The 25,036-nt window shown below is 37.6% G+C and overlaps 1 protein-coding gene across 1 annotated transcript in view; it reads left to right on the top strand.

Annotated features, from left to right (window-relative positions):
* Nucleotides 1-3,974: 3,974 nt before the first annotated feature.
* LOC754570 (dynein heavy chain domain-containing protein 1) overlaps nt 3,975-25,036 on the top strand; it is a 117,553-nt gene continuing 96,491 nt past the window's right edge. Inside the window, exons 1-16 of the mRNA XM_030973886.1 lie at nt 3,975-4,105; nt 5,346-5,528; nt 9,069-9,227; nt 10,160-10,238; nt 12,343-12,444; nt 13,859-14,011; nt 14,772-14,859; nt 15,677-15,858; nt 16,539-16,864; nt 19,086-19,244; nt 19,848-19,931; nt 20,765-20,857; nt 22,221-22,301; nt 22,843-23,006; nt 23,594-23,750; nt 24,452-24,570. Of these exons, the coding sequence (XP_030829746.1) occupies nt 5,428-5,528; nt 9,069-9,227; nt 10,160-10,238; nt 12,343-12,444; nt 13,859-14,011; nt 14,772-14,859; nt 15,677-15,858; nt 16,539-16,864; nt 19,086-19,244; nt 19,848-19,931; nt 20,765-20,857; nt 22,221-22,301; nt 22,843-23,006; nt 23,594-23,750; nt 24,452-24,570 (2,047 nt within the window). The 5' untranslated portion in view covers nt 3,975-4,105; nt 5,346-5,427. The remainder of the gene's footprint in view (nt 4,106-5,345; nt 5,529-9,068; nt 9,228-10,159; nt 10,239-12,342; nt 12,445-13,858; nt 14,012-14,771; nt 14,860-15,676; nt 15,859-16,538; nt 16,865-19,085; nt 19,245-19,847; nt 19,932-20,764; nt 20,858-22,220; nt 22,302-22,842; nt 23,007-23,593; nt 23,751-24,451; nt 24,571-25,036) is intronic.

Here is a 25,036-nt window from a genome sequence, read left to right as displayed (position 1 = left end):
TTCTTTTTTTGAAAAAAGAACTGTTCCTTTCCCACTTGTATCACAGAGAAACAACAGTTTAAGTTAAGTCTAACGTTAACGTTAATTTGTTATTAAAATGTAGAGTACAGCCCTTGGCCTTAAGCCTAATTTAGGTCGTAACTGTTACTGTTTGAAAATCTAAAGTAAAATTAGACGGTTTTCATGGTTAGACCAATTAAGTAATTGAGAAAAAAAAAGTTTACCCGTCACTGAGACCAGGTCAATCAATCTTCTGGATCCATTATTATGGTCTGACGTTAGTAGATATAAGGTAGATGCAGGCGCGGATCCAGCGGGGGTGAGCGGGCCTTGCCCCTTCCCCCCCCCCCCCCCCTTCCGCAAAAGAGAGAGAGAGAGAGAGAGAGAGAGAAGGAAAAGAGGGAAAGGGAAAAAGGAGAGAAAGGGAAAGAAAGAGGAGGAAGAAGAAATGAAAAGGGGGAAGAAGGAGATCGGGGGGGGGCCGGGCTTTTGCCTCCCCCAATAAAACAAAATAAGAGAGAAGGAAGGAAGGAAACGGAAAGAAAAAGGGAAAAGAGGAGATAAAGGAAAGGAAAATTGAGGAAGAAGTAAAGAAAAGAAGGGGGATATCATGCAGTTGCAATTTTCCCGCCAACAAGTTGCGGATGGGGGTGGGTCAAAAGGCCTTTGCCTCCCCCCGCCCCCGCTAAAAAAAAAAAGAGAGAGAACGAAGGAAAAGGAAAAAAGGAGAGCTAAAAGGTACCAAAAAAGAGGAAGAAGAAAAAAAAAAGGGTGTAAAGAATTTCGATGCGGTGTTCGAGTAGAATTCTGTGAGATGATGATATACTCTCTCGTAGCTTGATGTGACGAAGTGTCTCTATCCAGATATCTGTTGATAGTATTATAGAATATAGAAGCCTGATATGACCTTCTGCTCGTAACCGACAAGTCACCGCGTTAAAATTAAATTGCAAATAGTGTTCAACAACACGATGGTGGATGAAACTTTATAATATTCGAAGATATATGACCCTCAGACCATATTGTTTCATTATTTTTTATTCAATCAATCAACGTGAAAGAATTGACTTATCATCGCACTTCAATTTATTATTTCACCTTCTAATGTACTTTCATTCTTATGCATCACGAAAGAACACTGAATTGGATTCTTCAATGTTTGTTTTGATTAATTTCCTCCCCTTTCCTTCTCCCTGTTTAATACTGATAAAATTTTCAATTTTTCTTAATCAAGGCAAAATATTATTTTCATATTTTCTTTATGCAAGACAGGGAAAGAGAGAGAGAGAGAGAGAGAGAGAGAGAGGGAGAGCCTGAGAGAGTGAGAATTTGTTAAGTGAGAATTATCGAGTACAACTATGAATTGCATCCTTTTCAATATTATTCAATTCGCTGAAAATATTCAGAATATGAATATGATAAATCCACATAATACACCAACGCTGATCAACGCATCCAACGCTCCAACCATAGCCCATATGCCAATGCACCATATTTATCAAATATGAAAAGATTTTTAAATGAAATTTGAAGAAAAATCAAATTTACAATGCACTGACAGGCATCAGTTGAAATCATGATTTCTCTGTGACTGGATTAGCACTAGTTTCTGAGGGACCAGTCACTGAAGAGGAGATAAAGAGAAGGAAAATTGAGGAAGAAGTAAAGAAAAGAAGGGAAATATCATGCAGTTGCAATTTTCCCGCCAACAAGTTGCGGATGGGGGTGGGTCAAAAGGCCTTTGCCTCCCCCCGCCCCCGCTAAGAAAAAAAGAGAGAGAAGGAAGGAAAAGGAAAAAAGGAGAGCTAAAAGGTACCAAAAAAGAGGAAGAAGAAAAAAAAAAGGGTGTAAAGAATTTCGATGCGGTGTTCGAGTAGAATTCTGTGAGATGATGATATACTCTCTCGTAGCTTGATGTGACGAAGTGTCTCTATCCAGATATCTGTTGATAGTATTATAGAATATAGAAGCCTGATATGACCTTCTGCTCGTAACCGACAAGTCACCGCGTTAAAATTAAATTGCAAATAGTGTTCAACAACACGATGGTGGATGAAACTTTATAATATTCGAAGATATATGACCCTCAGACCATATTGTTTCATTATTTTTTATTCAATCAATCAACGTGAAAGAATTGATTTATCATCGCACTTCAATTTATTATTTCACCTTCTAATGTACTTTCATTCTTATGCATCACGAAAGAACACTGAATTGGATTCTTCAATGTTTGTTTTGATTAATTTCCTCCCCTTTCCTTCTCCCTGTTTAATACTGATAAAATTTTCAATTTTTCTTAATCAAGGCAAAATATTATTTTCATATTTTCTTTATGCAAGACAGGGAAAGAGAGAGAGAGAGAGAGAGAGAGAGAGAGAGGGAGAGCCTGAGAGAGTGAGAATTTGTTAAGTGAGAATTATCGAGTACAACTATGAATTGCATCCTTTTCAATATTATTCAATTCGCTGAAAATATTCAGAATATGAATATGATAAATCCACATAATACACCAACGCTGATCAACGCATCCAACGCTCCAACCATAGCCCATATGCCAATGCACCATATTTATCAAATATGAAAAGATTTTTAAATGAAATTTGAAGAAAAATCAAATTTACAATGCACTGACAGGCATCAGTTGAAATCATGATTTCTCTGTGACTGGATTAGCACTAGTTTCTGAGGGACCAGTCACTGAAGAGGAGATAAAGAGAAGGAAAATTGAGGAAGAAGTAAAGAAAAGAAGGGAAATATCATGCAGTTGCAATTTTCCCGCCAACAAGTTGCGAATGGGGGTGGGGCAAAAGGCCTTTGCCTCCCCCGCCCCCGCTAACAAAAGAGAGAGAGAAGGAAGGAAAAGGAAAAAAGGAGAGCTAGAAGGGACCAAAAAAGAGGAAGAAGAAAAAAAAAAAGGGTGAAAAGAATTTTGATGCGGTGTTCGAGTAGAATTCTGTGAGATGATGATATACTCTCTCGTAGCTTGATGTGACGAAGTGTCTCTATCCAGATATCTGTTGATAGTATAATAGAATATAGAAGCCTGATATGACCTTCTGCTCGTAACCGACAAGTCACCGCATTAAAATTAAATTGCAAATAGTGTTCAACAACACGATGGTGGATGAAACTTTCTAATATTCAAAGATATATGACCTTCAGACCATATTGTTTCATTATTTTTTATTCAATCAATCAACGTGAAAGAATTGATTTATCATCGCACTTCAATTTATTATTTTACCTTCTAATGTACTTTCATTCTTATGCATCACGAAAGAACACTGAATTGAATTCTTCAATGTTTGTTTTGATTAATTTCCTCCCCTTTCCTTCTCCCTGTTTAATACTGATAAAATTCTCAATTTTTCTTAATCAAGGCAAAATATTATTTTCATATTTTCTTTATGAAAGACAGGGAAAGAGAGAGAGAGAGAGGGAGAATATGTTAAGTGAGAATTATCGAGTACAACTATGAATTGCATCCTTTTCAATATTTTTCAATTCACTGAAAATCTTTATTTTATAATTCCACGGAGGCGATTTTTAATTTTGCAATCGCCCCCGTTGACAACCTGATTGGGGGCGATTATGGAGCTCCGGGGGCGAATCGCCCATCGCCCCCGTGTATTTTGAGCGCTGAATACTTATAAAATATATATTGCACCAAAGAAAAGCATGTATATGTATAAAATGTGTCCGTAACATCCTATAGGATTTCATACATAAGTTATTTTGGACAACTTATGATACGAAACGAGCTACTATTTTAACTTATTAATTTTATACATGTCTGTAAGGGACCCCACTGGAAATAAGCTCTCGAGCTTTCGTGGGTTATCCTGTTCAAGCTGACTTTTTTTGATCTGTTATTATTGTATATTGTTGTATGTTGGAAGCTTGTCGAATAAAAATCAATCAATCAATCTACTTGTTATTCTTCTTCCTCCGCTCTATCAGAGATCAAGCATACATACTGCACGTCAGACGTACGAAAGGGGGCGCTTTACAAAAAGGAATCGCAACGACAAATGGCGACTTGACAACGGCAAGCTGTTCTCTCGTACCGCACAGAGCCGTTCATCATTCAGAGTTTGTGAATGTGAGTGTTATTAATTTTCTCAATATGTAATTCCAATCCTTGTTCATATTTCGTCGATGTCATATCTCAGATTTTATTGAGAGCATCGAGTCATATTGTGCTATTTAATTTCCTAGCCGCGTACAATACGCATTGGCATTGACTCTCTATGCTTTGCTGGAGTGGCTCAGCTCAGCTCAGCTCAGCTCAGATGCAATCACCGGATCGTGCGCAGCCCCAATCGCCTTGCGCCCCGGTGCGATAGGCGTTGCCGTTCCGCGGATACCGGTAGAACTTGAAGCTCCGCTGAGCTGAGCTGCAGCTGTGCGGCGTGGTTGTGTTTATGTTTAAAAATCCTGAGCTAACTCGTTAGATGTGATCCTTGTGGCTATATTGTGGTTTGGGAGACCACTCGTTCGTATATGCAAGTACTCACTTGTGACTACTCAGACTAGTCTACAGCTACATCATCATGGTCTAGTAGTAGATCTAGAGTCAGAGTGAGAAGTGAGAGTCAGACTCAGAGTGAGGGTGAGACTCTTTAGTGGGATGATGAAAAAGCAAGGGCGACACGTCGACACCTTGCCGATATCTGTTTGTTAAAGGCACCTTTCCTTATCCCTAGTGACTAGTCTCTAGTTGATTCCGACAAAAATTGGATGAATATTGCTTAGATTTTTTGTTTTTTGTTTGTTTTTGTTTTGTTTTGTTTTGTTTTGTTTTGTTTTGTTTTGTTTTTTTTTTTGGGGGGGGGGGGGGGGGGCTATATAGACCCTAGATAGAAACATTGATAGACTAAGTCTTGAAATTTGAAATATATTATTCTGAGTTTAAATGTTTTTTTCTCAATTATCCAACCATACAGTAATGGTGAAAAACGATCGCAAAGGGAAAATTATAAAATCGTTCAGACACCCTACTTTGATTAAAGTTGAAGTGTTAATGCAGTGACTGCAGGCATGGCATGTGTGGTTTCACCGTGATTTTGCGCCCAAGAGTTCGCCATCGCGCATTTAACATCCTACATGTTTGGTGAAAGCTCCTTGGCTCTGCTGTGTTTGTGCTGAGTCAACACGAATGATGTGATATTACATCATGGTTTCTAAACCCATTTTTTCGCAATCTCTTGAAGGGAAAGATGTAAAAGAATACTTTTTTTGAATATTTTAGGACTTTATTTACCTGTTATTGTCATTTGCAAATTTCTTTTATTTGAATGAAAGGTCTCAGTCATTATATCTTGCTTGTATATTCTTCACAGATATATAGCTGCCATGGACCGTTAAACCAGTTTGTGTCGACACTCGAGTGGTTATTGAACCAGCTTCTCTGAGGACTCTATCATGTCGTCGTCTCTCCAGCAGTCGCTATCACCACGTGTGATACCTCTCCTGAAAGACTCGCAGCAAACACCTAATAAGACACCACATGCTCACATCTCCAAGTAAGTTCAATTGCAAGAGAATCATACTCCAGTGGCGGATCCAGGGGGGGGCCGAAACGGCCGCGGCCCCCTCCTATTGGCGGCGCAAAAAAAAGGAAAAAAGAGGAAGAAAAGAAGAGGGGAAAAAAGAGAGGAGAAGAGAAGAAAAAAAGGAGAAGAGAAGAAAAAAAGGAGAAGAGAAGAAAAAAAGGAGAAGAGAAAAGTAAAGAAAGAAGAGAAAAGAAACAGAGAGAGAGAGAGAGAAAAAAAAAGTAGAAAATAACACGAAGAACGCCCTTCCCTCCCACTCCGGGGTCGGAGGGACCGAATTTGTGTTCCCGAAATCTCCCAACAAAGTCCGGCCCGTAATACACAAAAATGGGGGAAGAGAAAAGTCGGGTGAGAAAGGGGGAAAGAAAAGGAAATGGCGCTAAGTGACAGTAACGACGAATAAGGGAAAACTGTAATCGGGAGATTTGGGGTCATTCCAGAAGGCTTGACAAACGTTCGTGAATAGAGGGGGCCGGGCCGGCCGCATAAAATATCGAGCCGCGGATTCCAAGTTAAACGTTAAAAACAGCCCCTGCGCTACAAAGGTCATCACTCGTTAGTGAGAAATTTGAAAAGGGCACCATATTTTGGATGTCTTTTGAATAGAAGCTATATACTCATATAATTTGAAATTAACGGTAGGGCCGCTTTACAACTCTTATTTTGCCCTTCATTTAAATTCAGCTCATACTGACTCGATTGTTCTTGTATTTGAACTCCCCCAGGAAATTTAGAAATATAGCTCGAAAGAAATATAGCGGAAAGAACGTACATATTGGGCTTAGGGATTTTCTAGAATGCATAATTTCAGCATTCAACATTGCAAAATCTCGCTTGGCCGCTACTCCCCGGCCCTCGCCCGATAACACAAAACTATGATCTGACGCTCCCCGGGCGTGATTTATCCATTTTTGGTGTAATAGATCTTTCTTTCTTTTTCCCGTTCATTTCTACTGACCTAATTGTGTGCTATTACAATCATGATTGTTTCATTTTCCCTTTAAAGCAGGCGCGTAGCCAAGGGTGGTAGGGGCAGTAAGAGGACATAGGACGAAAAAGGAGCAGACAAGGAAACATTTTTGAAAATTCTGACAAGTCGAGAACGGTACAACGAATCGTCTTCTTTCTCTAATAATAATGTCAAAGCTTCCGCGCTTCGCTTGGGAGGGGGGCCGAAACTGAATTCAGACAAGGATTAAGAGTCGTTAATGGTACAACGAATCTTCTTCTTTTTCTAATAATTTAATGAAACGTCCAAGCTTCCGCGCTTCGCGCGAGAGGGGGGGGGGGAGGAACTCAATTCAGACAAGGACAAAGAGTAAAAAACGGTACAACGAATCGTCTTCTTTCTCTAATAATTTATGAAAGGTCAAAGCTTCAGCGCTTCGCGCGGGCGATAGGAAACTGAATTCAGACAAGGATTAAGAGTCGAGAATGGAACAACGAACCTTCTTCTTTCTATAATAATTTAATGAAACATCAAAGCTTCATCGCGCGAGAGGGGGGAAACTGCATTTAAACAAGGATTAAGAGGGGAACGGAACAACGGAACGTCTTCTTGCTCTAATAATTTCATTAAACTATGAAAGGTCAAAGATTCCGCGCTTCGCGCGGGAAGGGGGGGGAACTGAATTCAGACAAGGAATAAGAGTCGAGAATGTTACCAAAAAAAAATCGTCTTCTTTCTCTAATAATTAATGAAAGGTCAGAGCTTCCGCGCTTCGCGCGGGAGGGGGGGGGGGGAATGAATTCAGACTAGGAATCAGAGTCGAGAATGGTACAACGAATCTTCTTCTTTTTCTAATAATTTGATGAATCGTCAAAGCTTCCGCGCTTCGATCGAGAGGGGGGTGGGGACTTAATTCAGACAAGGACAAAGAGTCAAAAACGGTACAACGAATCGTCTTCTTTCTCTAATAATTTAATGAAACATCAAAGCTTCCACGCGCTTTGCGCGGGAGGGAGGAAACTGCATTTAAACAAGGATTAAGAGTTGGGAACGGTACAGCAGAACGTCTTCTTTCTCTAATATTTTCATTAAACTATAAAAGGTCAAAGTTTCCGCGCTTCGCGCGGGAGGGAACTGAGTTTAGACAAGGAATAAGAGTCGAGAATGGTACCCCAAAAAAATCGTCTTCTTTCTCTAATAATTAATGAAAGGTCAAAGCTTCCGCGCTTCGCGCGGGAGGGGGGGGGGGAACTGAATTCAAACAAGGAGTAAGAGTCGAGAATGGTACAACGAATCCTCTTTTTTCTCTAATAATTGCATGAAACATCAAAGCTTCTGCGCTTCGCGCGTAATGGGGGGGGGGGGGGGGGGGACAGCGAGCTGCCCGAATATGAATTTTCGATATATTTTCTCGTTTTTTTTTGGTAATAAATAACGCTTTCACAGAATACATATGCTCAAAATTTTGCTCGAATTGTGAAACCAGAAAATTACTTTTTGGGCAAGAGGCTATAGCCCCCCTCCCCCCTAGATGAACATGTCAAAAAAATTGTACCGGTATGTTGCTTCTAATATGACCTTGTCAGTATTGTTATGTTGAGTTGAAAAAACGGTATGCGCAATTTTCAAATTTCCGGCCCCCCCTATTGGAAAATTCTGGATCCGCGCCTGTACTCTGTAGTTCAGTTGCTCCCCAGGGAGTGGAGAATGTGCATATAAATTGTGTGTGGTTAAGCCTGAATTCGATGACCGGGGCAATAATATATCTGTGAAGCGCTTAGACACATCATTGTATCTATGTATTGGGCACTATATAAAAGCGAAATATCATTATTTGTTATTTGTAATTTTTTTATAATTTTATGTTTTTTAAATATTTTTATTATTTTTATTTATTAATTTATTGGTTTAAAAAACAGGTCAAAACCAACAACAAAAGATCTATTATCTAAGCTTCTCACCAGGTAACTCATAAAAGAAATGTAATGTTAGAGTTTCAACCTTTGAATGATCGAAAATGCAGCTTGATGTTTCTGGAACAACAAACATACTTCAGACCCTGTCTAATAGAATATTGGATACAACGATTTGAATGCATTTGATTTCTTCTTTTTCATCTTTGAATCAAACAACTTTGCTATCACAGCATGAAAGTCAAGAGGTAATGTTGAAGTCATGTGTGTCTACAACTTCTGTTCGTTGATTAAACGGATTATTTCAATCTTGTTTAGTGTTGTTCAACTGTATGTAACCGATTAATAATAATAATAATGATAGGCATTTCTATAGCGCCGTCTATCTCGATATTCTATTCCGATGCACACTGATCATTACCCCGGCTTTATAGCCTTCCTGCCTTTACAGTGCTCTAGCATTTCATGGAAATAATTCCTGCCAGGTATCCATTTACCTCACCTGGGTCGAGTGTGGCAAATGAAGATTAAAGTCTTGCCAAAGGACATTAGTGCATGAGAAATGAATAATTAAAATTTTTAATCTACAGTTTAATTTCTCGAATATATCCCCAGCCATAAACTTTTATGTTTGTTGAATTCCTACAGGTATGCTGACCCTAAGCTGCTCTCATCAACATGGGCATTGGATATCAGAAAGGAAATTGACCAGCTTGAGGGGAATGGTCAGCGGCCGGACAATTCCTTGGTCAATGACCTGATCACAGAACTCAGTGCTGCATTCATATCAGCCTTACAGAGGAACAGGTAAATAGTTTGCTTGTTTGTTTGTTTTACCTGACCGCTAAGAAACCATGTGTTTGCTTGTGAGGAAGCGACCAGAGGGCGACGGCTTTAAAGCCCCACTGCCCTACTTGTAGCTACTTGCTCCCTCTATATAAAAAACTTTCCCAATCGGTGCCTGTTGGTCCCCCATGATCCTCTATTTCTTATGTTATTTGAGAGCTGAGTTGATGAGAGAGCCCCCTGTCAGTGACCTCACTGTGCGGTATAATCCCTCCTGGCCAAACTAGTGGAGATAAGCTTTAAGTCTCCTCTGAGAGACTTAGTAATGAGGAATTGAGGATTAATGCTTTACCAACGGGCACTAGAGCATCGACTTGGTTTTGAACCTGGGACCTCCCGGTTATGAGACTACTGCTCTCACAGAGCCATGGCGCCATTGATAGTGAACCCTTTAGCTTTAATATGTCATGATGGTGACTCCATAATTACTCTGGCGTTTGCTCTGTACTTTGTTACGTCAAATATGCAGGGAAGATGTGCAGTTAATATAAAAAAATAATGTTGTTTAAAAAAATTTGTGGCTTACACCCAGAAAATAAGATTGTTTTTTTTTTCTTTTCTGACTTGTTTTCAATTACAGATCGATCAGTCGATCTTATTTACTGGGAGTAAGCCACAAATATGTTTAAACAATTGACATTTCTCCCAGGAAGCATTACATTTACACAAAAATAATAAAGTATTTCATAAACATGTATAGATGAATTTAATCTGCATCATAGGTGATTACAGAAATCAACAAATGTTTGAAGAACTTGAATTTTTCTTGACCTATTTTTGTGTGATCAAGATTATGAAAGTCCCTTGGGCTTTTATTGAAAGTGTAGTGAAGTATGGTAAATAAGTAAAAATGAGTATTTTAGTTTGTGCAAATTTTCTTTAATTTGGACCAGTCGGAATCAGTGGCTTTACCTAGCAGAGGTTCTAAGGATGTGCATGCCGTATTCTCAATACCTACAAGATGATGACCAGGTATGTATTTTTTGCTTTGCGAAAAAGACATTTTAAAGTGACTCGGTTAACATTGCCTTAGATTCTGAAACAAAATCCTGGATTTAGCTCATGCTGCAATCATAATTATAAACCTTTAGGTCAGTCAGGAATCCAATGACTTTTACAAGCAGATCGCCTGTCTGATTATCAAGATATTTATGATTGGAAATTTGAAATTTCATTCTTTGTTTTCCTAACGGTTTTTTATAACACTACAGTCTATTGGGGAAAATGAGTATGGTAAAACCGGTCACTCAAAGATTTTCAATTTTTTGAGGCAGTTCATGATCATTTTGAAGCGCTATTTTTTTAAGGGCTTGAATATTACACCATATCACAGACACTGATAACACGTAGGGCCATGCATCTCAGATTTAACATTGTTAAACAATGCCTTTAAAAGGCAATGTAATGGGTAAATGTCAATTTTCCTTCTAATCATAATCAGTTATCTTATTTACATCCGGTTATTAGAAATGAAACTTTGCTGAAGTTCATTTAGTTTCATCCTGCTGGATGATCAAATTACAAGAAGCAAATTTTGCAAAATTGCAATAGTTTAAGGTAACAGTAGGTAAATTTGGGTTTTTCTTTTTGTGATTTTTTCTTTTACAGAAATGTATCAATGAAATCTGATTATTTAAATCTTGCACCTACTGAACCTTTCAAGTTACTATATCCAAATGACTCGACCAGAATTGAAGCCTTGTTTGATTCAAAGATTACTTGAGGGCTTCCGATAGATATTAGACCAACTAAATTGTTTAAAGTAGATATTCATTGATTTTAAAAACTAACTTTATTTTCATTATTGCAAAGTTGAAACTTTGATTAGACTAGGTTATCAAATTCAATGCTTGGAAACATTTGAAGTAATAATTATGATAAATTAAAAAACGCTTAAATACAGCCCCGGCATAGCACCTGAAGAGCTCTTTGAACGCTGCTGAGATGTGTGAGATCACAGTATGGACATGACTTGCACAAGCAGACGATTTCCCATGACATCTCACACATTTTCAGTGCCTGCGTTTTCATCCTCTCTTGAGTTCTTTCTCTTACTTCATTACCATCAGGCTAAATGTATAATCTATTGCCTCACTCTAAACCCCACGCATGGTTTTATTTTGATGAAAAATGCAGCGATACAAAAATAAAGGAATATGTCGCTTGTAAACAAAATCAGATGCCATTGTATATTCAGCTGCATACACTGGGGTATGTTCGGCGTTTCAAGAGGGAACAAATGCCGTCCATAATATCATTCCGGGGCTTTTCAATTTAAAGGTCTGGTTTCTTTGATTGTTAATTAACCCCTATCCTGTGTATTTACAAGCAAAAGATTTTAGTTATCAGCATCGGGTCATATCCCCTTTTGAATGGTTTGACATGCCATTACATTTGTATACACTAAACTCATTATAATTTGAGAAATAATAGCTTTGCAATTATGTTCATTCTCTATTGGATGTCGTCTGCTTGGGCAGTGTTGGTCCATATAGTGACGTCATTAAAACATTGTTATTTTTCCGGCGAATCTCTCGTATATCCAAGCTGCTACGGAGGTGGTTGTATTTGTATTTTTTATAAATCACCCGATATGTAGTTGACCTAAAACTTGTACGATGGCCATCTGTTAGTTTACCAGTTTCTAGTGATACATTAGTTGACATATTTGTGATTTTCTTTGAATTTCACCTTTAAAACTTCAGCATTCTTTCTGTTCTTCCCAAGCTCTGAGAAAGCAATGATGTGAATAAAGTGGTACAAATTTGCAAAGACTTTGATATTTATTAATTTTTGTATAAAGTATGTGGACCTAGCAATTGTATAAAACGTTTGGTTTAAAAAGATAACAACAAAAAATCTTATAAATCAAATGCAACTTGATTTTCAACCAATAGGACTTGCGTTTAACTTCTAGTGTTGCATTTAATATAAATGCCACTTTTTATGCAACAGGACCATGATTCTTACTTGCTCCATACTTTTCTATCCCTTCTGTTATCTACATTTCTCTTTAATACCATGACCACTCATTCATACATACATGTATCTATGTATCATTATTTCCTATTCCCAGCTCAAGCACTATGTGAATAGGATATATTACCAAGGAAGACAGTACAACACTCCAACTGCAGGATCAGATCTAGATGACTTGGTGGCCAAACTCTTCCCAAAAGTAAGCTTGCAAATTCAGAGATTTGTTGTGGTTCATGACAGATAGTCCCAACATTTGGTATTGGTTAATTCTATTTTGTTTCTGTGCTGAGTATTAATACGAAAGCTTATTACAGGTTATTCAGTTACTAATACTAATTTTCAAGCAATGACACCCATCGCTCCATTCATACTACCTTGATTTTTTGAGATTTTGAGGTGTTCTTGATGTTGAAATGTTTGGTATGACATGGTTTAGCAATACTATCTATCAGATGAGGTGCCTCTTGTAATAATGAAAACAAAACAAAACATGTAGACTACCTATTTTTTCCATTCAGAAGTATTTATAATGTTGAAATATTTGGTACCGTATATGATCTTTTTTTTCATGGGACAGTCCGTACTAGCAGTTAAAGAGCATCCAGACTACAGAATCTTTTTGATTAGATGTATTCATAATTTTGTTGTGACACTGTGTACTTCACAAATAGCCTTCACAGACCAGTCAGTATATCTGTAATTTTCATTCACAAGTAGCCATGATGTTGATTTTGGTAGGTGATTCCTGTTTCATGATATGTGTTCTTGTGACATGCTGTACTAGTATTCAAAACATATTCAGGCTACATTATCTATTATATATTTCTCGTTCACAAGTCCTCATAATGATGAAACATCTGGCGAGTATTTCACAAAGACTAAGATCGACTTTAAGTTGGACTTAAGTATGGCAGGCCTCGTTCATGCCACTGTTTTCTCTCACTATTTCCTGGCATCGGTCTCTCAAGGGACTTACAAATCAGGGTTGCAAATCTACAGAATTTACATTTTTTGACAATTCATTATTGAAGGAAAAAATATTATCTTAAAGATCATAATGTTGAGAACAACCTGCCATAGTTAAGTCCAACTTAAAGTTGATCTTAATCTAGTGTTGTAACAGATATTTCCAATTCCGTTTAACCGCTAGTCAAAACAAGACGGTTTTCGGTTCAGCGATTTAAAAAATAATAAAAAAACGGGAAAACAAAACCGTCCAATTGAAAACGGATAGTGCTATGGACGGTCAGATACCGGACGGTTAGACGTTTGACCTCAGCACTATCTTAATCTTTGTGAAACACCCCTCTGGTATATATGCACTATTTTCTTGTGGTAGGCTGTTATATACTAGCAGTCGGATTGACTGATGGAGACACGTTGTGGTGAAGAAATATTCACACAGACATGAGATTGAAATGTGTAAAGTATAAAAATCTGTTTTTCTTGTGACAGGCTGTACTGGCAGTCAGATAACATTCATACTACAGAATATTTTTGATTAGATATATTCATAATTTTGTTGGGACACTGTGTACTTCACAAATAGCAGTCACAGAACATTCAGTATATGTGAAATGTTGAAATAAATAAAATTGTTTTTCTTGTGACAGGCTGTACTAGCATTGAAATCTACAGGAGGAGATGCCAAGGATTATCGTAACCCTCTCACCCCTGCTAGGTCACCCACCGGCACATCTCCCAGATACAACCCACTCTCAATGTCTCTACCAGATGGAGCAGATCCCTATACGCTGGAAAGACCAGTGAGTGCATAGGCTGTTGATGATGTTTTTTTTTAAATAGTTTTTCTAAGAGGGGCAGTGGGATAGGAAATATGTGGCCATTTTTAATATACTTTAAATTAGTGCTTGAATTGTTTTAAAGCCCCACTGCACTAGTTTGGCCCAGAGGGATTAGACCTCCCTGCATAGACATTGACAGGTGGTTATCTCATCAAATATGCTCTCAATTAACATATGAAAAAGAGGATCATGGGGGACCAATGGTCACAGATTAGGCATTGTTTGCTATATAGAGGGCGCAAGCTAGCTATAAGTAGTGCAGTGGGGCTTTAAGACACATTCAGATATGGAGATAAACATATAGGGAGCTTTACATTTCTATGTCTTAAGATCACACACATCAGTGACCCTGCAGCTTTGCTTTGATTTACTTGCATATTTCTGCTTTTACCCCCCTTTTGGGGCAGTTGAAGGAATCATGTCTGCACATGTCTTTACTGATTAAGTATACTATTTTAGGATCGGGTGATATTTTAGTCACTATGTCCTTTGTGATGAAGACGTTTGGTAAAAATCTAGATTCATATAAATATATTGTAGCAATTGTGAAAGAAAAAAGTGCAGATTATCCTCTATTAAATTGCCCTAAAACTCATGTTATCTGTTTTATCTGTTAAGAATCTTAATCAGCTGTCTCTATTGAAATTTTGTTGTTTTTAGGAGTCTCTCGTATAGAAATATATATTTTTTTCCCACTTATATTTCATTTTGTGATTTGCAGGGAGATGAGGAGAAGCACACTCCAAGAGGCATCAACCTGGGGCACATACGGGAGGTCCTCCCATCGGTTGTCATGGAAACCACTAGACGTGAGTCAGATTTTCATTCATACTACGTCTCACTTTGGACATTGTGTGAATTTAAATTTGTTCCATGTATGTATGTACATTGTAGATGAGATCTAAACTGGGGTAGGATTTTGTGAAAATGTTTGTTATTCTTACTGCATCTATTCTAGCCTGTTGGCTGTGCACACAGCAAATCTCTGTCATTGGGTTCTAGAGAGGCATGGCCCACCTGGTCCTGTCCAAATCCCCTCTGGACCAGAACAGGGCCTCATTTTACAAAACTTGTCATCAGTGACAAATAACAGTTTTTGTTATAATCTACCGAAATCCTTGCTTCTGATTCGTTATCAGCAGATTGGTCACTGATTTTTGTCATTTGTCATTGAAAAAAGGCTTTGTGAAACGCCCCCCCCCCCCAGGACTATGCAAAGTCTTCATGCATAAATGGGGCTACAGTGAGAATGGAGATAATGTGTGTAATTGTGAGGAGGAACAGATGATGAAAGCTTTTAAAAGTTTGAAACCTCCCATCAGAATCCTGTACTCTTAAAAGATCTGGGACCCGTTTCACAAAGCCTTTTTCAATGACAAATGACTAAAGTCAGTGACAAATCTGCTGATAACCAATCAGAAACAAGGATTTCAGTAGCTAATTATAACCAAAAAAAACTGTCATTTGTCACAGATGACAAGTTTTGTAAAACGCCCCCTGGAAGGGTTCATTGACAAGGTCAGATCCTGCTTCCAGGCACTGGACATGGCTTATGAGTGACAAGAGAAGAATTAAGAAGCCAGGGCACACAATGATATTTTCAAAATAACTTCATTTCTCCTGCAGATGAGGCTGTTTGGAGCGAAGGCCTTGGTTTGACAGCTGCGGCCATGAACATAGACCTCAACGACAAGGTGCCTTCTCCGCGCATACCAGCACCCCCGCCCAGGCTTCCGGACTCTTCTTGGAAAGTTAAAGGGCCCCCTCTACGTCAAGAAGACCTGGCAGTCAGTGAAGCTGCTGAATCGGTGAGTCACAGAGGGAAACATGTTTCTTGACGCCCTCTGTATATAAATAAAAATTAAAAATATACAGGGATACCAGTTTTCAGACAAAAGCCTGATTTCAGGCCTTGTTGATTTATTTTCTGGCCATACATGTAGTTTAGGCTTTTTTGTGTACAAAATACCTCATTTTAGGTAATTTTCAGGCCCTCTGATCAATTCTAACTGGCATCCCTGAATAAAGCCAAACTTTTTAGCTCAAAGAGGTGAACACAAGAAGAATATAGGGGAAAAAAGAAATGTAAGGAAAAGGTGACGAGAAGAAGGTAGGAAATATATATGAAAAAGAAGATTAAAGAGGGAGAAAAAATATTAAAGATTATAATTAAGGCACTGATGGGAATGGAGATTAGAAAGAAACAGAAATTCAGTAATTTTTGTTTCTTGTACATGTTATGTACATACCTTGAATCGATCTCCACATTTACTCTACATTGATATGCTTTTCTAAAAGAAGTGTTTTTATTCAAACTATTTTTATAGCTAGTAGGAACAGCAGAACAATATTACGGAGCTGTTAGCCATTAGATTAATTTTTTTGTTTCCCATGAACATTGAATGCTCATTGAAAACCTACAAATTTAAACATGTCAGAATACATGGATTTCACATTTTCTTTTTAATTTTAACATTTTTCACCCCAGGAACTAAGTGAGGTTGTTCCGCTCACCGGCAAAGAGGTCGTGGAGATGTTTGGCAAAGGTCGTCACCTTGGCAACGCCAAATTCATCTATCTGAACCGTACCCCAACACGACACTTCATGCCCTACGAGTTCACCGTCGTGCCCAAGCACAAGGCCAACCCCAATGAACACTGGATCGTGTCGTGCTTCGGAATCATGCACAAGGTCAAAGGTCAACCAGCAAACAGCATGAACCTGTATGACTGGCACAGAGAAGCTGTCCTGTGGGGTATCCTGACTAAGATTCCATTCTTCAAGTACTACCTAGTTAGGAAGTTATTCAATAGGTGGGTTAATACAATCGTTATAAGAATGCAGTAAATCATTTTTGCCTCATTGACACGAGAAAGACAACAACAGAGATGCCAACCAGTACGATTAAATCGTATTTAGTGCAATAATAAGAGTGAAATACGATCTTAAAATCTTAAAAAAAGATTTTTGATCAAAAAAAAAAAAGAACTTTTATTTTCATTTTTTAAAACCCATAAAAAAAAAACAGAATCGCATAGAAACATGTAAGAATAAACCTCTGCAACCCCAACAAAAACTTTGCTTTAAATTTTAAATTAAATTTTAATGAAAGAGCAAACATTTTTCTGAAATTTTACTGGTCCGGGGCTGACGGGCTAGTGGTAAATCTGATTTTTTAGGATACTCAGTCTGTTTTTTGTCTCGCCTGCGTAGCAAAAAGCGAGACATAGGCGCCGCTTTTCCGGTGACGGCGACGGCGACGGCGGCGTCAACATCAAAAACTTAACCTAAGGTTAAGTTTTTGAATTTTTGATATAATTTTTAAAGTATAAGTTCTTAGTCAATGAAACTTGGACTATAGGGTAATCAATTATCCCCAATCATGTGAGTAGAATTTTAGATCACAAAGTCAAGGTCAAAGGTCATTTCAGGTCAACAGACTTGGACTATGTTGTAGCATCATCATCGAAAACTTAACCTAAGGTTAAGTTTTTGAATTTTTGATATAATTTTGAAAGTATAAGTTCTTAGTCAATGAAACTTGGACTATATGGTTATGAAGTCTCCCCAATCATGTGAGTAGAATTTCAGGTCACTAAGTTAAGGTCAAAGGTCATTTAAGGTAAAAAAACTTAGACTTTGTTGTGGCATCAACATCAAGATTTTCAAAATGCTTCTTCTTCGTTATTTTTCAACCGATTTTGATTCTGATTGTTTCATATGATAGGGCTAGGAGGGGGATTTAAAATTTCTACACAGAATCGTGAAATTCATTATCTATGCTAATTTATGCAAATTTATTCAAAATCACAAAAAAGGCTTCATCTCCTTCATTTCTTGACCGATTTTGATTTGGTTTGCTTTATATCGTAGAGCTAACTTTGGTACACTAAACTTCTACACAGAATTTTGAAATTGTTCTCCATTAATTAATTATGGTAATTTATGCAAATTTATTCCAAAAATAACAAAAATTGCTTCTTTTCCCTCATTTCTTGACTGATTTTGATTTGGTTTGCCTTATCTGGTAGAGCTAAATTTGGAACACTAAACTTCTACACAGATTGTGAGATTTTGCTCCATTGATTATTTATGGTACTTTATGCAAATGAAATGAAATTATGTCCCTTCCAGGGCATCAAATTTTTATTTTTTGACCAGTTCAAAAGTGTACCACATAAAATTTACGATATTTGTTGTTGCGAGATGCGGATGAGTGCTACGTGATTGACGTTCTGGTTTATCATATTGAATTGCGTTATGCAGGCGAGACCGCAGAGAGCGTTTCCCTTGTTTGTGTCAAGAGGTTGGTATCTCTGCAACAAATGATAACATGTCTGAAAATGGATATTTTTGGCTAACAAATTTTTAGATATGACCGTTATAGTATATAGAAAGATCGATGCACTTGCAATGTTGAGGCGATATGATGTATGCTCAGAACCATTATGGGCTACATGTACAGTAAGACTCACAAAAGTTGGTTTCGCATAATTCACCTAGATTTCACCAAAGGGGAAGCAAAAACAAAACTCATTATATATAAATGGTTTATTAAAAAAAGGTCATCGCAGCCAACAGCTGAATTGCGATCCATTTCACATAGATACAATACAATTGCAATTCAAATTCAAATAACACAAAATATGACATACATGTATATCAAAAATCATTGATCAAATTAAATTTGTTGTTAAAAAAAGAAGAAGAAAGGTGTAGGAGAGGGAAAGTTAGAGTGATGAGAAAGAAATAAAGAGAGAGAGAGAGAGAGAGGAGGGGGACGAAAGAGAAAGACAGGGATGAAGGGGGAAAGAGACAGACAAAGGGGGTCCTTATTATTACTAATGAAGGGAGATGGCAAGAGACATTCAGAATTGCAGAAAATCGAGATAAAAACAAGATCAAAAGTCATTCACATTGTGCAAACTTGAACTGTGAAATTCTAAAAATACAATTTATATTAGTATTATATTTTATTAAGAAGATTTATTAAGTATGGAAGTATCATCGTATCTATGCATGTTTTTGTTGTAGATGGAGGTCTGGTAAGAAGCACCAGGAGTTCTGTAACATCAGGAAGAGGGTCCATGAGAGTCTCCTGCTGGCTGTACCAGGGTTTGGAGCTGCCTCCATCCAGATCTCCAAGCTCCTCCAAGAGCTAGGCACCGTACGCTTTCTCCCCCTGGAGCTCGAGTAAGTCATCATCTCTTATTCTTAAAGCCCCACTGCACTACTTATAGCTACTTGCGCCCTCTATACAGCAAACAATGCAAAAGGGGTACCTGTTGGTCCCCCATGATCCCCCTTTTCTTATGTTAATTGAGAGCTGATTTGATGAGATAACCGCCTGTAAGTGACCTTGCAGGGAGGTTTAATCCCCCCAGGCCAAACTAGTGCAGATGGGCTTTAATCTATTTATTGTAGTATAAGATAAATGTATTCTTAAAGGGGAAGTCCACCCTGATATTTAAGTTGGCTTTAATAGAAGCGGAAAAGTGAGAGCAACATGTCAGTGAAAGTTTGAGCATAAACCAACTAGAAATTGACAACTCTTTGACACTCCATGGATAATAAAGGAAAGGTGAGCAAATGAAGACTTCAATCTGGCATACTCAAATGTTACAAATCAACAGGCTCTTTATCGTGTGGAATATAATTCTAACCGTTTTATCTGTATTCAATTATTTAATGAAGGAATGACACCTGCGTTTCCATTTCCGTTGACACTCGTGTGCAATTTTTAGCTCTATGGCTGACTGACTAAACTCAGTAATCTTTCCTCTTTTCCTCCCTCAGCCATTGCTTCACCCTACCTGAATTTGAACACAGGACTAAGATGATGTACAAAGCTGGCCAGCAGATCCTGAACAAGTTCTTTCAGTAAGTCCTTTGATTCATGATATATATATATATACAGTCAAACCTGTCTATAGCAACGGCCCAAGGGAAACACAAAAAGTGGTCTTTGTAGACAGCTGGTCTTTGTAGACAGGTTCCTTTAGTACATGTTTCAATAGGAAACCATTTTCAAGGGAAACAAAAAATGTGGTCTTTGTAGACAGGTGGTCAGTAAATCAGGTTTGACTGCATGTATATAGGCAAGCCAGCAGTAATCAGGCATGTGTATTTGCATTTGGACATGTTACAAGAGAAAACTTCCACTTCTATTTCCCTGTTTTCTGAGTTAATTAGGAGACATTGCTCAAAATACTTTCTGTATCAACTTCTTTTTAGAACTATTAAATCTGGCGTATTTCTTGTTCTTGGTTATTGGTACAGGCCCTTTATACATTATGTCAAAAAGTACCTGTATATACCACATACACTTATATAAAGTTGATTATCATTGTTGTTATTTAATTATTAGTCATTAATTGTTGTAAATAAATTTGTGGCTTGCACCCAGTAGATAAAGATCACATGATCAATCTTGTAATTTAAAACAAGTCAGGAAACAATCTTGGAACCAGTGGGATTTGAACCTGTCATCTACTGCTTGCTGGACAGCAACACTATTACCAAGCCATCACTGGTCCATATAGCACAACTAGAAACAAATACCTCAGCTCTCCTGACTAATTCTGACTTTTTAATATTCATCAGTCTGCGATTAGAACAACCGCTTTGAATGTATAAGCTTCCTGGGAAAAGTTTCAATTGTTATAAAGAATGTTTAAAAAATTTGTTCTCTGATATTGTTCTCTTATTTATAGCTTTTTGAAATTGATCTTGGATAAAGCCTGTGAGGACTCCTATGAGATGCTGGACTTTTGCAAACAACAAACCAAGAAGGACAAAGCCCTATTGTGAGTATCGATAATTATTATCTACTTAAGGCTTCCAAGTGGTACAATAAATCAGTGTATTCAATGTCTTAAGCGCAGTAACCGCAAAACTGACCAATATTGTTTTCGTATTGCTCAGTCATCCAGGAACTTTAACTATCGATATATATATCACACAAAAATAAAGCCATATTTACTGAGGTAAGTCAAATTTTGTTATTTCGCTAGTTTAGCCTGATATAGATACTAATAATGATATTGTAGCGCTTTGTTTTCGTTTAATACAAGAATATATTGCTCTCGCTATGACAATATATTCTTGTACCACACTCAAAGCCATCTAATATTATATAAGTATTATGTTGTGACTTCTAATCAGTTATCTGAAATACAAAGTAGGTTTGCTGACAGTAATCCACTGTTTTGAACTAAGTTTACCATACCACTTAGAAATACAAATGATTGAAAGACAAAACGGTAGTCTGAGAGACATGCCCAGACGCCAGAAAGGTGTACATGCATGTTCATGTTCTCGCCAGGAAGGCCAAGGCGTAGTATGTACGCTCCGCATGTTTGGCCTTAGCCCCATGCACTCTTGTACGGTGCAAGGATTTGGAAAGTGTTTGGGAGTGCTGATATTCGATGTGTATTGTTGACCTCCTGGCTGATGATGCATCTAGATGTGTTGGAGAACTGAAGGGCTATTAATTGTTTCTTTTATTCTAACTCTGGTGTGGCCGTTTCTCTACGACGCAACTTTGTTTAAGCGGTTTTCAGTTTATTTACAAGAAAAAAACTTATTTCCATTTTTGCAGTATATTCAAAAGAATTTGTTTATTCTCTACCTCACTGGCATTTATTTAGAAGATTTAATGAATTATTGTAAGTTGTTAGTAAGCTGAAGTATGGTTTAAGATTTGGGATTCAAGTATATAAAATGTTTCCAGTGTTTTCAGGCTTTAAAGGACAATATGGATCCCTTTGTGCAAGGCTTTCAATTGAAAGAATATCTATGGTGTACACTATACAGTTTAACACTTGCTTTCTTCGCATCTCTGCACGGTCCCTTGGTTGCAATTTTGTACAAAACAGTATACACCGCTCCACATAAGAATTGCTTTTTGCAATACAGTGGCTTTCCAAAATTACCCATTTCTGGGCTCTATTTCAACTCTTTTTACACAGGTAGAGATTAATCTTGCAGACTTGCACTGGAAAGTGAAAATAATCATTAAGCCTTTTGGTTTGCTATCCCATGATGAATGCAATGTGGCACAAGGAGATTATATTTGATTAAAATGAGGTGCGCACATTTTATTTGTGCATCTACCCAAATAGGTGAGATTTTTAATTTCTTTCTTCATTTTTCCCCTCTAAACTCTAGTTCCAAGGAGTCATTGTTTGTGCAGAGACAGAAGAAAGAACAGAGAGAAACCAACCTACTGAAAGCACAGAATGAAACTAAGTGAGTTATTATCATGAAAGTTCAACTCTTTTGGTGTTGTATATATGTTTGAAAGTTACGCCTTTGGTCTTTAGCTGAACAGCTCAATCTTTTGAAAGTATAGAATTTTTGTATTCAAAAGTATAATTTTCAAACTTACTGTAGTTATGGTTTTGAAATGACTTGTCTGCCAATTTTGCCATTTGGTCAAGAAATTACTAGTATTGAAAATATCATTTTAAGTAGATTCTGCAGGCATTCTGTTTTACAGGTATATTCTAGATCAAATTTGTTGTATCTTTTAATACATACTCATGAGTGAGTATGCAGTCTTTGTTGCTAGCAGCTTGTTTCTTTTCAGTACAAATTGCCATTAATTTTCTTGTAAAATAGATAAACAAATATTTTTTGCCAAGGCAGTTGTTTTTAGGCAGTTCACCATTCCAGGTTAGAGCAAAGCATTGGAAGAAGTTACTGTAAAAATCTCATGATTGAAATACATGTATGTATTTACAAAATTAAACAAAATGAATGCATTGTCTGTTTTTTTAACGAATCATAGGCGTCTTGGGAACTTTGTTCTGCTGATCGATCAGATCCTAGTTTGCCATCTTCTTGCCTTGAGCCGGTACAACATCTGTACCTTTGTCAGGCACACCATGGTGGGGAGCATCGATGCGCCCCGGGAAGCCCTCTACAGGGCCAAGCTAAACTTTACAAGTAAAGGTAAGATTGGAGTGATAGAGAGAGAAAGAGAGAGAGAGAGAGAGAAATGCATGGTGAGCGAGGAGAGGGTATTGTAAAGGGCTGAATGAGAGGCTTGTGTTTGCTTATGCTGATGAGAGATGGAGAGAATTGCAGAAAGTGACGGTAGGAAAATAGAGAGAGAGAGAGAGAAGACTGAGAGAAGATTTTAGAGAAGATATATGTGAGAAAAGTGAGAGAGAGAGAGAGAGCAAGAGAGAGAGAGTGAGGGAGACAGGGAGAGAGAGAGAGAGAGTGAGAGAGGGACAGAGAGAGATCGAGAGAGATAAAGAGGGAATGTTGATTAAGAGATAGAAAGGCAGAGAGTGACAACAGGAAAATAGAGAGAGAGAGACAGAGAACTATAGAGAAGACAGAGAGAGATTGTGAGAAGAGAAAGAGAGAGAGAGAGAGAGAGAGAGAGAGAGAGAGAGATATTAAGCAAAGGGGGAAGAGAGATACAGAGTAATGATTATGAAGACAAATTTGTCCAAACAAAGAAGGTTAATCTTAACTCATTGTTTAATTCCGGCCATTTATTGTGATATTCATTGTGATTCTCTTTCCAGGAGCGTTGACTCTGTACCCATCCAAGCAAATGTTCTTGGATACAGTCGATGCAATCCTCGTCAAGCTAGCAGACATCATCAGTGATGCAGCCAGGCCTATTGAGGAGGTGACGGCTGGATGGATTGGAAACCAGCGAGAAAAACTCTTCCACAAAGAGTAAGGTTTTTTTAATGTTAATTATCACCTTTTTCTAAAAACACACCTAGACCTTGTCCTTGGATGAGGTGCAATTGATTTTCTACCTTAAAGTCCTCCAATCACTTGTAAAAGCACAATGGGTGGTATTCCAATAGCGTGTACTAAGTTAAGCCTGGCTTTACTTAGTCCACACTTTTATGGATTTCCTGTTGCCAACTCATTTACCCTGTACAGATTATTTTAACCCTGCAATGAAAAGTGTCAAAAAAACTACTTTTTGCCATGAAATTGGAAGAAAAAGATTATGAGTATGAACTGAATTTCAACACAGTATTTGGTAGATTATCGTTGTCATGAATATTGAAGGAGGAAGATGAAACCTAGCATTCCATAGAAGTGTGAACTAAAATTCTTGTTTAGTCTGGACTTAGTCCGAGCTTAAATTATGAGAATACCACCCATACACTTTAATAGTGATCTCATATTTCAAACATTCATAAATAACTCTTTTATTAATTGGCCCATTTATTTTATACTTTTGCCATTCTGTTTATCTCATGAATCTGCTTTTATACAAATAAACTTGAATATTACAAAGGTTGGATTACCCTTTAATCTTGCATACACTGTGTGCACGCAAGCTTGAATACGAGACATCATATGTGTACTTGTATATGTTCAGTATATAGTACAAAGTTCTTTCCTATGTTGTATTGTAGTGAGGAGGAAGAGGAAGGTCGATCCCCTTCTAAATTGTCGGTCAAAGATGGTGCTTCGCTTCAGAGATTGATTTCTACAGCAGCAGAACGACTCCAGGAACCTCTCTTGGTTGAGCAAAGTAAGTGTTATAGAATCCTTCTATTTACATTGATAGATATATTCAGACCTGTATATAAAGACCGCTGAAGGGTGATAAGAAAAGCGATATTTATAAGCAAGTGTTGAATGTACATGATATTATAAGGGATTTGTCAGTAATTCTAGGAAAACAACAAATTCAGTTCAGTTCACTCAATTCAACCATTTAAAATCGCATATACAAAGCAAGTAATACAAATAAGAATACAAAATAAATGGTTAGGATGCCCCTAAAACCCAAGGCTTGAAGAAAAAAAAGGATACAGAATTATAAAAAAAAAGAACAAAAAACAAAAAAACATTACATTAAACAGAAGAAAACTGAAGAAGAAAAATGGAAAGAAGGAAACAGATAAAAGAGAGAGAGAGAGAGAAAGAGAGAGAGTGGGGGGAAAAAGGGGGGGGGGGGGTAATACATGCAGGAAGAATCTACATTTTTTGGGGGC

This window comes from Strongylocentrotus purpuratus, unplaced genomic scaffold (assembly GCF_000002235.5).
Source record: "Strongylocentrotus purpuratus isolate Spur 01 unplaced genomic scaffold, Spur_5.0 spur5_contig_866, whole genome shotgun sequence".
Lineage (NCBI taxonomy): Eukaryota > Metazoa > Echinodermata > Echinoidea > Camarodonta > Strongylocentrotidae > Strongylocentrotus > Strongylocentrotus purpuratus.
Note: the sequence above shows the minus strand (reverse complement) of the source record. Positions and strands in the feature narration are given on the sequence as shown.